At 38.1% G+C, this 14,644-nt stretch overlaps 1 protein-coding gene across 2 annotated transcripts in view; it reads right to left on the bottom strand.

Moving 5' to 3' along the window:
• Positions 1-14,644, bottom strand: part of CTNNA1 (catenin alpha 1) — a 198,354-nt gene that overhangs the window by 21,685 nt on the left and 162,025 nt on the right. For both annotated transcript variants that reach the window (XM_064484329.1, XM_031449114.2), the window contains exon 10: positions 7,893-7,985. In XM_064484329.1, the coding sequence (XP_064340399.1) occupies positions 7,893-7,985 (93 nt within the window). The remainder of the gene's footprint in view (positions 1-7,892; positions 7,986-14,644) is intronic.

Below are 14,644 nucleotides of genomic sequence, written 5' to 3'. Positions count from 1 at the left end.
CTTCAGGTCATGTGCATAATTCCCAATATACTGGAGGGGTATTCAAGAAAGAAGTTATCAGCTTAGCCCCCAAAGACTGCGGTTAACAAACTGAAGAAGAATCAGACCCACTAGATTAGTGCGGCCATTCCCCTTCCCTCCTAGACAACTGGAAGCAGTAAGACTACATAATGACGGACTCACAAGCATCAGGGACCGGGCGGTCCCAGCTATTAATAGCCCACTACTTTCAAAAGTGAATGGGTTTGGACAAAAAATTTTTGGAAGACAAAATATCCTGTCTTCCCCATGTGTTATACAGTGGCTCCCCTATATTTATCATTTCAAGGTTTCTTCTTTGCTTTTTTCCTTCTTGCCTTCATTTCACACCAGGTGGTTCACCACTGTGGACTACTCTTCATTAGTTATCTCATTAATTCACAATGAATCAGAGTGGAGCTAGACCTTGTAAGAATATTTGGCTGAAGAAAATCCTTCCTAAGAGAGCCAAGTAAACATGGGTAGGGAATTAATTGTATGTTTTAAATACTAGGGTAATTTTCCATTACTAGGAGAAAACTGCTCTTTGTTCCATAATATCTTATCCCATACAGTATAATGGAGGAAAAGCACCTCGTCTAAGGTTAACTTTCTCATTTTGGTTACAAACCTGTTTACAAAAGACATTTGGTAAATTAAATACTCTGGTGATGGCTTAGTAAATTAGGAATAGAAAGATATTTAATATACTACTTTAAATAATCATCCAGCATGATAGTGGTAAAACTCTAAAACCATTTGTACCTTAAAAATCAGGATGTTATTCATCAGAATACCTACTGTCACAATTAGTTAAGGAATAAATGGTCTTTCTAGCCAATGAAATAAAGTAGGAAATGGAAATAAGAAAAAGCTGTTAGAAGGGAGACAGAATTACTTTTTAATGTAGATCATCTTTGTTTATCTAGGAAACTGAAGTGAGTCAACTGAAAAAAACTCTTAGAATTAGGAGTTCATTAAGGTAGCTAGGGATAATAGAAATACATAAAAATCAATAACTTTTCTGTATAATAGAAAACAGGACATAAAATGAAGTATCAGATCTTCAAGAAAGCAATTAATAGGAAATATTTGGGGTTAAATCTGTAAAAAAAACAAAACAAAAAACCCCCACAAGACTGAAGTAACAAAAAGTGACTAAATTTTTCTAAGGCACATTAAAAAAAACTTGAATAAATAGAAACACAGTCCATGTTTAGGAATAGAAGACTGATCTATTATTCACAAATTAATCTGAAACAGTATACACCTGACAACTGTGAGGAAAAAATCTTAGGGATAGGGAGCAACAGTATAGAAGAGAAAGTTAAAATGTAATGACTGACAACAGTGTAAACTGACTATACGTCAATTAAATATATATATATATAAAGCTAATGTAACTAAAACAGAACAGTCTAAAAACAGACCCTATCATAGAACAAAACTCAATGTATGATACAAGTGACATCACCAATCAATGAGGAATGGTAAGAGCAAGAGAACTAGACATCCAGTCAGTCTCTTCCTCTCCTCATGTGTGGACTCTGACTAAATGAGTGACTGTTCCACACCTCCTCCTGTAACACTCCTCCCAGCACTAGCACTCTCAGCTTACAGCTCTGCTTCCTAAATTTAAATGAGAAGATGAAATGCCATCAAAAGACAATGTCTACAGATTCACACCACCTTCTCTACCTGCATCCAGGCCACATACTGTCTTACCTCTTCTTAATTATGAACGTTCCTATCTGTGCTCCTATCTCAGACCAACCTCGCTACTTGTGCACTGGATCTCATTTCTTCTACCCTACTCCAAGGTGTTGTTCTAGCATTTCTCTCCCCTCTATTCTTTATCATCAGTATTTCCTCTCTACTGGATTACTTCCATCAGCTTAAAACAAACAAACAAACAAACAAACAAACCTCCCAAGTAGAAACAAAAAGCAAAAACACTCTCAATCCCGTATCTGCCTCATGCCACCACCCCATGTCTCCATAATCCTTACATTTACTTTGAAAGACACTTGCTACCCTCAATTCTTCTCTTCTCTCTTGAACCCACTCAAGTCAAGTTTGTCTCGCCTAAATTCTACCGAAACGTTTTTTGTCCAAGATCATTTGTCATCTTTATATGTTGCTCAATCCTAGGATCAATTCTCAGGTCACAGTTCACAATCATTTGACATTAATAATCACTCTTCCTAGAAACACTTTTCCCATTTGTCTTCCAAGATAAAACCAGCTTCTGGTGCTCTTCTGGTCTTAACACGTGCTCAGTCTCCTTTGCTGGATACTGCTCATCCTTCTAAACTCTACATGTTAGAGAACCCCAGTTTTAGTTCCACAACATTGTTACTCTGGGTATACATACTTCATTGGTGAGCTTATCAACAAGGCTCATGGCTTTAAGCATCATGTATGTGCTAATGAATCTCACATTTATACATCCTGTCCAGACCTCTTCCCTGAACTTGATCTGCTTCATGCATGTCTAACAAGCACCACAAAATTAACATGTTCAAAACTGAGCTCTTCCTCGAAATCACCTTTTTCCCCTACCAAAATGACAGCTCCATCCTTCTAGCTACATAGGATCAAAACACTTCACTTCTCGAGAAATCCTTCAATAAATTCTACCTTCAAAATATATCCAAACTCTGTAACTACTATTCACCATTTCCACTGTACTCTTGCCTGGATGAGCAGCACAGCCTGCTTTGGTTTCCTACACTGTTGTAACATATTACCACAAAAACAGCACAAATGTTATCTTACAGTTCTAGAGGACACAAGTCTAAAACAGGCCTAAAAGAGCTAAAATCAAAGTGTCAGCAGAACTGTTCATTCTGGAGGCTCTAGGGGAAATTCCAGTCCTTGTCTTTCCCAACTTCTAGAGGCTGCCCACACTCCTTAGCTTGTGGCCACATCACTCCAACTCTGCTTCCAAGAACACATCTCCTTCTCTGATGATGACACCACTCCATCCTTCATATAAGGACCCTTGTGATTACACTGAGGACCCACTCACATAATCTAAGGTAATTTAATCATCTAAAGATCCTTAGTTTATTTACCTCTGCAAAGTTCCTTTTGCCATATAAGGAAACATAGTCACAAGTCTCCAGAATTAGGACATGGACGGGGGATGGGGAGGGTTGTGGCACGCGGGAATCACATTATTCTGCTTACCACAGCTTCCTACGGGATCTGTCTGCTTCTATCCTTCCTCACAGAAGTCCGAGAAGCCTTGTTAAAGCCTAACAATTAGATCAAGTCAATCCTCACTCAAAACCCCTCAATAGCTTTCCATGTAACTCAGAGTAAAAAGCCAAATGCTTTTCCATGGCCCTAAAAGGCCCTGTAACACCCACAGTCCTGTGAGATATTTGACACCCCCTTCCTCGAAGCCTCTATATTTGCTGTTCCCTCTTCCTGGAGTGCATTCCCCTGAGACACCCTCCCTTGCTTACTCTGTCATCTCCTTCTGTTCTTTGCTTCTGCATCACTTTGAGTGAGGTCTTTCTTGACCATCCCAACCATACTATTTAACATACACATCAACATTTGTGGGATGCAGTTAAAGTAGTACTTTGAGAGAAATTTATAGCATTAAATGTTTAATTGCTACATTAGAAAAGAAAGTCACAAATCAATGATTTAAAAGCTTCTAACTTTAGAAACTAGAAAAAGGGCAAATTAAACCCAAAGCAAGCAGAACGAAGAAAAATAATAGAGAAGCCATTAATAAAATACAAATTACCAAAGCTCACTCAAGAATAAACAGCTAATCTGAGTATCATTATATTTATTAAAGAAACTGAATTCATTGTTTCAAACTGTTCCATGAAAAAAACTCCAGGCCAGATGGCTTCACTGGTAAATTCTCCCTAACATTTAAAGAAGAACTAATACCAATCAGACAGACTTTTCAAGAAAATGGAAGACAAGGAAACACTTTCCAACTTTTATGATAGGGCAATCAGACTTTACAAGAAAACAAAACAACAGGCCATTATCAACATGCAAGGCTCATATAGAGACCACAGTGCTCTGGGAGTCTGTTACCTGCAGACCACTGTGAGAGGGGGTGGAGGAAGAAAGAGATACAGAAAATGCTGAGACACTTTCAGTCAGAAGCAGCTCCTTTGAGCTCTTTTGTGAAATTGCTTTGTAAGAAAAGATCAGAGAATATCAGAAGTGGAAAAGTGAGGTGATTCAAAGGTAGATGGTCCTATGATTGTGAAATAATAGATGAGTGAGAGCTTGAGGCCGCAGACTTCCCGGGCCCATATGCCTTGGATGCTCATTTAAGAGCTATGTATTTTCTCATCACTTATAGACCAGGCCTGTCTGGGTTTGTGCTTATTTGATGCTTGTCAAGCCTGTTTGCCACAAAAATGAACAGCATTCCCACAACACAATGGGAGAAACAGCAGTATGGAAGGTAAATCTAAGGAGGCAGAAAGAAGAACCTACAATTTTATAAGTTATTTCTCAATTTAGTTAGTGAGAAGTACAAAAAAAGGAAATGTAGTTAAAGCAGTGGCTTCAAATACTTAATTCACCCTTGTGTAGATTTCCAAGAAAGGCCATACATTAATCCAGGCTATATGAATTATTAAATTGCCAGATTTGTATTAAATGTACAATGCTCATCCCTGCATAATGAGCTAAGAAAAATAAAATATTAAGTGAGATCATCTCCAAAATACCCTCCTCCAAGTTTAAAGACTCAGTTGTTAGAAACTTGCTATTGGTAGGATTTTTCCTTTTGGTCAGCACCAGATGAACAAAAAACTGAAGTATTTTAAGCAGCTACCACGGACTAAGACTTGAATACATCCATAAGCAAGATGATGTTGGGGGTATGGGGGAAGAGAATCAGGTCCTCCCCCAAAACAGCTTGATTTTCCTTCCTTGTAAAAGCATGGGGCTCTTTACTCAGATGGAGGTAGGTCCCCTTTCTGATGAACTGAGTGAAACAGTGCAGCCACAAAGCAGAAGACAATGCAGGCAGAGAGCTGACCTACTTCCTTTCTTACTCATGACAGTAAATCACCAAAAAACGTGGGTGCTTCTCTCCCCGTGCAAGCAACAAGATGAATCCACTTTCAGGTTACTTCCTCTGAACTCAACTTTAATACCTCAAATATTGGGGGTTAAAGTTGCTTAACTGCTAAAAACTTAGCACTTTAGAACAGAACTTCCCATTTCTAAAAGTTAATTTATTGGGTGAACCGAAAGACGGGGAAGAAAACTCCTCTAGAGTTTCCATCTGTCATCTCTCCCCTTCAGAAAGGAACAATAAGGTCTAGAAGCCAACTCTAAACTGTAGGTGGGGCCACAGAACAGCAGCCCCCAGCAGAGGGGCCAGGGCTGCCTGAATGCAGCAGCCCAGGTGCAAGGCACAAAAACAGACTAGAAAAACCTAATACACAGTCGATACTGTGGACGGCTGTTGACAGTAGCCTCACAACAAAGAAACATACACGTTAAGATAACAACTGTTCGTCTGCATGCTACAGCATATTAAATGCCATCTCAAGCTCCTGGTGAAATAACTAACTAGCCCAGTCAATTTGACTAACTTGCCCAGGGTTTGTTTATCAAACAAGCCAGTGACTCTGGAAGGAAAAACCTCAGGACTAGAACCCCCAGTGCCTGAGATCACTGCCCACATCAAGCTGAATAGTAAGAAGATGGTTCCGTTCTTTCTCAGAGGACAGCCATCAGCTAACTTGAAGGAGAGGTCCTTTAAGCATGAAACTCATGGGCCAGGGTAGGTGGGATGCAGCTCCCAGAAATTTGGTTTATCTTCCTCAAAGAACTTCAAAGCCTTAAATTAGTTACTGATGGTTTAAAATTAAGACTAGTCAGAAAAATATGAATTGCTGACTTCTCTTTAAATATTATGAAAGAGTCAAACTGACTATACTTCAATTTAAAAAAAAAAAAAGAAAAAAAATGAAAGAATCTAGCAGTAACGGGGCTGGCAGGGAGTCACAGCCGCCTAATTTAGAACTGGCACATGCTACCCAGTTTGTCATTACCATGTCTGCAAATGTCCACTGTATTGCCATTACCGAACCGCCCAGCCCTATTTGTGAGCAAGAGTAGGAAGGAGACTAGGTGAGAATCTCAGAAAATAATCACACCTAGAGAAACACCTTTTTATCTAGGACATATACTCAATACCAACTGTGATCTGTGCACTGTCTCTCTAACCCCACATCCCTTAAGGTCTGTTCCAGCAGGAGAAATGAAACTAACAAAGGAGAGGGAGAAAAGGTGCTTTCTGAAGGCAAACTAAAACCTGGGCAACATGGCCCAGCCACACATGATTTATGCACACCATCACTTTCATGAGGATCTACTAGAATCTCCATGTGATTTTTTTCCTAGGCTTTAAGATCATTTATATAAATATTCTTAGTAGGTGTGATCAGCGTATGCTACCATCTGTTTCAGCTGATATGTGAAAGCATTGTCGCTTTTCAAGCATTTCAAAATCAAATGGAGAACCAAAGGCATTAAAAACAAAGTGCTGAGGGGGTAAAATGGCAAGCTTGAGAAAAGAATGCCAATCTTTAGATCTGCTTTAAATTTATTTCATACAACTCGGTCATCCATGAACTTTCTGGAGGTGATTAAATTCACTATGCTTATCATCTGTAGAGTTACCAACCACTAGCAGACTTCATAACTGGAGCAAAACTGGGGAAATGTCAATCAGATAATAAGGGCCCACAGTTGGTTAATCATATTAATATTTAGATGAAGCAACAACTCTCACTGGCAAACTAATCCACATGGCTGAGAATGAGAACAACTGCACTAACTAAGCCATGTACCAATGGGATCCCAAATTAATAACCAGAATTTACTTATTTTCCCTTGAGTGTCAGGAATTATTTATGTGAAACAGCCAAGGTATTGGTTATAGTATATTTTAAAGTTGGTTGCAGACTTCACAGAAAACTTAATTCCTATGACCTCTATTCCATTACTCCAGTTCCCTTGCTTTATTCCCCTTTATTTGTGGTCACTGCCATCTGGCAGGACATTGAGAGGTAAATTTAAACCTTCAGAGTACGCCCATGACCATTCTCTACTTGGGAAATCATAGGGGCAACCTCTTCCACCAAACCAGCACTTACACTGCTTAGAAATCCCTGTAAAGGGTGAAGAGTATCCGGCCATACATACAAGATCAGTTCACCTCACAGGAGGTAAGCAACTCATGGGGCACTTAACAAAGCAACCATTCTTCTGTGTGCTTCAGTCTTTCTAGAGTCCCACATGCTTAACTTAGCCTAATCACCAGTCTTTCAATAGACCATTATAAATGCAGAGAAGTTCTTAAGCTTTTACTTCAGTAGCTGGTTGAATTATGTTAATATCTGTATCATAAGGCTACTTTAGGAGATTGCAAAGTAAGGCCTCTAGCTCCTGAATCTTGTTCTCTCCAATAAGACTCAGCTACTGGACATCAATCTGATGTGTGGGTGGGGAGCTGTTATTATTTTAGGCTTGTGGCGTAACCATCGTGATTCCAAGACTACCACATGTTGCAGATGGTCCTCCCTTAAGGAAGGTGTAGAATGGCCACTGCCCACCCTCCATTTGCCAGCAGTGGAGAATACTATGCATTTTTAATGACAGGTTAGTAGACAGTAATACGTGAGCCCTGAGGAAGTTATCATTTGATGTTAAACATAAATTTCTCCAAACTGTGTGGACTCTGGATCAGTGTTTTGTCCCTAACACTTCTAACTAAAATACTAAAAACAAAACTAACAAAATAAACCTCATCTCTACTCCAACCTAAACCCAATTTGGTGGTACCTTAAATACTGCAGGTTGTACTTTACCTGAGGACAGAGGGCTTCTAGCTGGCTTGCAGACATTCGAACAAGCTTTACACCTTCCTCATTGTTTGAGATGGAACAGGCCAAGTTGGCAACCTAGAAGAGGAAACGATATAAAAAGGTCTTTGAAGATTCTCTTTCAGCTGCAAAGGAAAACAAACGAATACCTACCCCATCCCTGACCTTTACAGAACAAATGACAAGAGCACCAATGGTGTTTTACTTTTCACAGACTGATTGCCTGCTTATAAGGACAAATTTTTTGGCTCTGTGCTAAAGAAATTATAAACTCATAACACAGGGTCACATTGTAAGTTGGTGGCAGAACCGTGAAAGATCCTAGGGATTTTAACTCACAGGTTTTACATGGGGCTCTAACCTGCCTGAACAGTAACTTCAGAAAGAGAGTCTCCTGGTATGAGCAATGCAATGAGAAAAGCTAGGGAACCAAGGGTACCTGGGAAGACTCACTTGTGCCCTCAAATAAAAATGTACTTTGCAGTTGTTCTTGAAGAAGGAAATCAAAATTCTGAGTTGCTGTTCTCATTTGACAGGTGAACGGTTGCTTACCCTAAGCCAAGATATATTTTATTTGAACACAGGCTATTCTTCAAATAAAAAAAATAGCATTAACACAACATCAAGATGGACCCAAGGCTATCCTCATCAGAGATGGAAAAAAAAACAGGGATAACATTCCACAGTTAAGAGCAAAACTGTCCTTCAACTGTATTCTCAAAAGCACTGACAGCTGGACTGTTTCCTGAATGATGCCACTTCATTTGAACTAAAATCTTTACCTTCCCATCCAAGTGTCTCAATGACACCACTTATGTAGCCAGAAACAATCTTTCCAAGTTGTATCATACTTCCTCTGCTGAAGCTCTGGCTGTTGCTCTGTAGCCACTGCTACTGTGATCACTTACCCACGTTTCTAAATGAAAAGGTTTGCCAATTCTATTAGCAGTACCATGGACCATCTGAATACACAGTGCTCTCTGATATACATCTTTCTCCCAGATGCAAACTGAGTTATGAATGAGAGGTGTAGGCAACTGAATATCAGAGGCACTTTCTGAGAATTTAAAATGCCAGAGTAAACAATGGCATTGGCAATAACCTTTGATTTTTCACTCCTCCACCCAACTCAAGTACATAAAGGCACAAGGAAAATTATATACTATTACTGTTGTTTACAGTGTTACAGTTAAGGATTATCAGCTTTCAGAAAGACCGCTATCAGAATCCTGCAATGGCTAATCACAAGGAGAAACAAAAGTAGTAACATGAAATTTAAACATAAAAATGCACAGCAAATGAAAACTAAGTCAGAACTTTAATTGCAAGGGCCTTCAAAATCACATTAAAAAGTAACATTTATAACCCCTTCTCAAGGGGGAGGATACAGCTCAAGTGGTAGAGTGCATGTTTTGCACGCATGAAGTCCTGGGTTCAATCCCCAGTACCTCCTCTAAAAATAAGTAAAAAAAATATAATCCCTTAAGGTTACAATTCCACTTACTGGTGTCAACTGGATCTGAGCAAAGAGTCACTATGTAGTAATTGTTCAGGATGACAATCTATAGAGCTGACTGTAGATTTCTGTTTGCTTTAAAATTGCTGCAAAATATGACCTAAACTAAATTCTGTAGAACATAAAACTTTTACGAACATTATCCCTCAAATGTACATTTTATGATGCTCCACTGAAGGAGAAAGTTTAAATTAGATGTGTTCATGAAGCTACAGCTTCTATTGCTTCACTGCCTTAAGAAGGCATTTTGAAAAACAAATACAAAATTTGAAGTTGTTGACTGAGTTAGCAATTTGGGACTAACAAAGATTCCTGCTGAGGTGAGAGGAGTAACACCCAGCACCGCCACTCAACTCCCACCATGTAGGAGGCTAGTCAAGTGTTAGATTCAGGAAGGTCTGTCATGTGTTTGAACCTTCCCCTCTCTACTCTATTAGATTTTAAATTCTAGTACAATTTTGTATTCCCCCAATTTTATGAATGTGTAAAACTCAGAAAAAAATATTTAAATTAAGAAACAAAAGATTATAATAAGTATTATCTACAGATCAGAAACCTGAGAGTGGTATATGGCTAGCACTGAAATGGCTGACTTCTGTCAACCACTTTTCTTGTTTCCTGATACAAATTCTATCAAAACAAAGGTCATGGAAGACTTATTTTTTATTTTAAAACGTTACTTAAAATGTTTCTGATGTACTGTTGAAACAGTAATGTTCTACAAGAGTACACTGCCTGCTTCAGGAGGTCACCCTGCCTGGCCTGGGAGGAGGAAGTGCGCGCCTGTCACTGACAGTCTTCTCCAGATGAATGGGCTTCAATTCACCCTCCAGGGACAGGGCTACTCACTTCTAACAATGACAAATGTGCAAATGCAACAGCTCGACCACAGCTCTGAGAGGCTAACCTCAAACACTAGTGCCAGGCTTGACTGTCATGTAAGCTGGGAATGAAGGAAGGGGCTTCCTAAATACCTCTTTCTGAGGCTTCAGAAATCTGGGATAGCAGTTAATACTGAGACTGAAGAAGATGCTGAAGTCTGAATTAAAAACACTCAGAGCAGCTAACTTCCACACAGAATCTGGCAGAGCTGAGACTCTGCAGAGTGATGTGCAACATCTCTAATTTGCTCCGGGAATAAATTATCATATCTTTGCTACCACAGTAACGTGTGTATTAACAACTTAAACATCTTTGATTCCTGCTTATCTAAAAGGGGGGCTAAGACAACACTATGACTACTAGCTTTGAAATCATGAAGGCCTCCTTTGCACTATTCTGCCTCTTTTAAGTTTGAATCTTGTAGAAAAGCAAAACATTTCAGAAAACTTTCAACTCCCTGATTAAAAAAAAAAAAAACCACCTAGCCCTGGGCTTTTGCTGGTTTTAGGAGTAGCTCAGAAATATTCTGTACTGTGCAGGGAAAAAAACGGTCACAGCCAGGTTATGTCAGATCAACAAAATATGACATCTGTACATGACAGAAAGGACAACTTTTTAGACATTTAGGAAAGCTCAAGAATTTCTTTGCTTAAATAAAATTTATGAAACAAAGTTCTTTGCTGGAAAAAAATATACCACTATAACTATTTTTCCTCTATTATACATGTGTTGATGGCTTTAAATGAAGTTTAAAATTTAAGTCAAGCCCAAGTTGTTTCCCACTGCCCCATATCCTGGAACCTTTGCAGAAAGACATGAAGAGATTTCTTTTTATTCTTGTTAATAAATTGATGACACTTGTGTTAGCCTATGCCCGCTGTGGAGGTAAAACAAGTGAGAAGAACTGTGGAAGCGGGGGCATTTAAGTCTCAGTAGTGACATCACGACCTAAGTAGCAGGCCATAAAGATGAAGCTCAAAACCTACATCACTTACCGTGTGGCCCTGGGTTAAGCTACCATCTGAGTTTTCTTCTTTAAAATGGCTAAATTCTCTACACTCTCAAAAAGTCCAAAGTAATAATAACTGAACTTTTCCAAACCTGTCATATACAAAGTAAGATGTCCCAACTGCACGTCATATAAATTTCAGAACCACTCAGTTACTTCCAAACCCACAGAGGAAATGATGATGGAACAGAGGTTAAGTTTCCATTTTCCCAATCTCCAGGGAAGGGTGCTAGTTATCTTATTAGGAGGAACAGGATAGTTTACCAAAAAATCAAACACTCATGGGTGACAGAAAAGTTCCAAATTGGACTGTGATAATGACTGCATAATTCTGTAAATTTGGTAAACATCATTGAAATTTATACTTTAAATGGGTGAATTTTATGGTATATAAATTATACCACAAGATGATGTTTTAAATAAAAATGCAGGTCAAGGTGGGAAGGGTACAGCTCAAGTGGTAGAGCGCATGCCTAGCATGCCTGAGGTACTGGGTTCAATCCATAGTACCTCCACTGAAAAATCAAATAAATAAACCTAATTACCTCCCCCCTGCAAAAAAAAAAGAAAAAAGAAAAAATGCAAGTCAAAGCAGGTGAGTAGTTAAGGAAAATTAGCAGAGACTAGAAATGAGAAAGCAGAAATTCTGAGAGGTAGGCAAGCACTGTTTATGTGGGGGTGCTCTGTGATCAGAACTTGGGTTAACTGCAAACACCATGGCCCTTGCAAGGCCCTTGCCTTAGATGAGAGAATCTGCATAGAGCTGGGACAACCAGAAGGCAGCAAACTTAGTGAAACAGTGAATTAAAAAAAAAGTCAACATGAGGAGGAAAACGTAGGATACTCACCAACATAAGCCCTAAGCATTCCCTCAAGGAGAAGAAGAAAAGAAAAGGCCTCTCCTTCTGTAAATTCTAACCAAAGGCTGGCCCTCCTTAGGGGTTTAGATATAGGAGGTCATGTATTAGCAATATCCATAAGCAACTGACATAAGTCAATATAAATGGAAATTTTCTCTGATGGAAAGTAATTTAAACACAGGCCTCAAAGAATTCCCAAATGCAAAATGTCAAGAATGTAAACTCACAATAAAAAGTGTAAGAAATACACAAGGAAATAAGCCACTGTGAACAAAAGCAAGCAAAAGAACTGTGTAATCAGATCCATGACTGCAGATACTCAAATGATAGAAAGTGGAATATCAAAAAATATATTTATTATATTAATAGAAATAAAAGAAAGTATACAAAGTATAGAAAAGGAAAAACACACTAAAAAATGACTAGGCAGAGTTGAGAAGGATCAAAATAGAACTTAAAGAGGAAAGTAGTAGTGCCTACCATTTCTAGAAATTTAAAATATCAACCAAACACTGCTTAAAAGAGAATCACTAACCTGGAAGTCAAAATGAAGAAATTACTCAGGAAATCAAAGAAATTTTCATGACATGGAAACCATAAAATAAATTAAGAGACACTTGAGATAGACTAAGGTCTCCTATTCAACTACAAAGATTTCAGAAGGAAAGAGAGGGAGATTGTGGAAGAGGCAATACTGAAAGAGGTAAAATGGCTGAAAATTTTTCAGAGTGGATAAAACATATTTTCAGATTTTAGAAGACAAATTCTAAGCAGAGTAAACAAAAAGAAATCCATATCCTGACACACTAGAATGTAATGAAGATTTAGAACAAAGACAAGATTTTTTTAAACAGCCAGAAAGTAAATACAAATTATCTACAAAGAAAGCTCAGCAAGACTGACAGCTGACTTCTCAAAGGAAACAATGGATGCCAGAGACAGGGAACTGGTATCTTCAGATCACTGAAGGGTAGCAGCAGGGGCATCATCCTAGGACTGTACATCCAATAAAATTATTTTTTCAAGAATTAAGGCAAAATAAAGACACTAAAAGCAAAAACAGAAACAATCACAGAGCATTTACTCCAGACAGATCTTTCCTGCCCCACGAAAGGAGTTTCTAATGAAGATGCTTCAGGAAAAAAGGAAGCAATCCCAGAAGGAAGGTCTAATATGCAATAAGAAATGGGAAGCAATGAAAATATGGTACCAGGTTGATGCCAACTTTTAAGCAAAAGTTGAAATAAGCAAATAAAGCAATATCAACAGTGTCTAACTCCTGGGCTAAGAATTAAGAAAACCAAAATACTGGACAACAATAATATTTAAGTTAGAGAATGAAGTTAAAAAAGTCTAAGATTCTTATATTGTTTCAGAAGGAAGAAAAGATACTGATTAACCACAACCTTTGAGTTAAACATACATGCTAAAATATCCAGAGTTGTTACTAATAAAACAATAGAGTGTATGGTTTCCAAGCAAGAGGAGGGAGGAAAAACAGAAGGGGGTGAGGGGACCCAATCAATACAAAAAAGGAAAGAAGTGTTAGATACAGAGGAAGAGGGATGGAAGCAGATGATTAAGAAGGGGAAAGTGAGAGAACATAAATCCAATGGTAAACTGAATCCACACTGTCACAATGGTAATAAATGTTTATGTACAAAACTAACAGTTTAAAAAAAAAAAAACTGCTAACCAGAATAACAGTAATTAAACGTTTTCCAAAGGATACATTTAAAATATTAAGAAACAGAAATTCTGAAGATTATTTTAAAAAAGAAACAAAGCTATATACTGGGATGATTAGGAGGAAGTCCTAGATTCAAAGACTCATAGCCTGCTGTTCTGCTAGTATTGTCAATGGGAGATGAAAGCCACATATGCTGATTTAGCCCCTCACCAGATCACAGCTGTTTGGATCTCAACTCAGTGTCGATTCAATATTATGATCTTGCCTTTTTTTTAGGGAACTTACAAGGAAAAAAAATCATGTGGAATGTATTACTATTTTTATTATCAAAATTGTTGAGGTCCCTATCTATTTAATCATTAACTGTCCCTTCTGTAAAAGCCCCACGTAGGGATTTTTTTTTTAAACATTTTATTTTTAGGATAGGCATATCTCCCATGATAAAATGGGCATATTTCCTCCTTTCTAACAACAACGACTACACAACTGATTGTGTTTCATCCTTTCCTCCATGCTACCAGGAAGTACAGTGCCACAACCAAACTCAAATATGGCAATAATAGTTCATAATTGTCTGTTATTTCTCTTCTAGGTCCTGATTTCCTGCATCTACCTTATTTTATCTTACATGTTTTTGTTCAAAATAAACCATGCCAAACCTAATTTTTGGAAGAGGCAGGATATAAATACATCTATTAACAGTATTAGAAATCATGAATTTACTAAAACATCAAACTATTTCAAACAGATTGTCTATCTGATATTTTAAAAAAAGGCTAT

The sequence above is a fragment of the Camelus dromedarius genome, chromosome 3, assembly GCF_036321535.1.
Source record: "Camelus dromedarius isolate mCamDro1 chromosome 3, mCamDro1.pat, whole genome shotgun sequence".
Taxonomy (NCBI): Eukaryota; Metazoa; Chordata; class Mammalia; order Artiodactyla; family Camelidae; genus Camelus; species Camelus dromedarius.
This window is presented reverse-complemented; position numbering and strand designations above follow the sequence as displayed.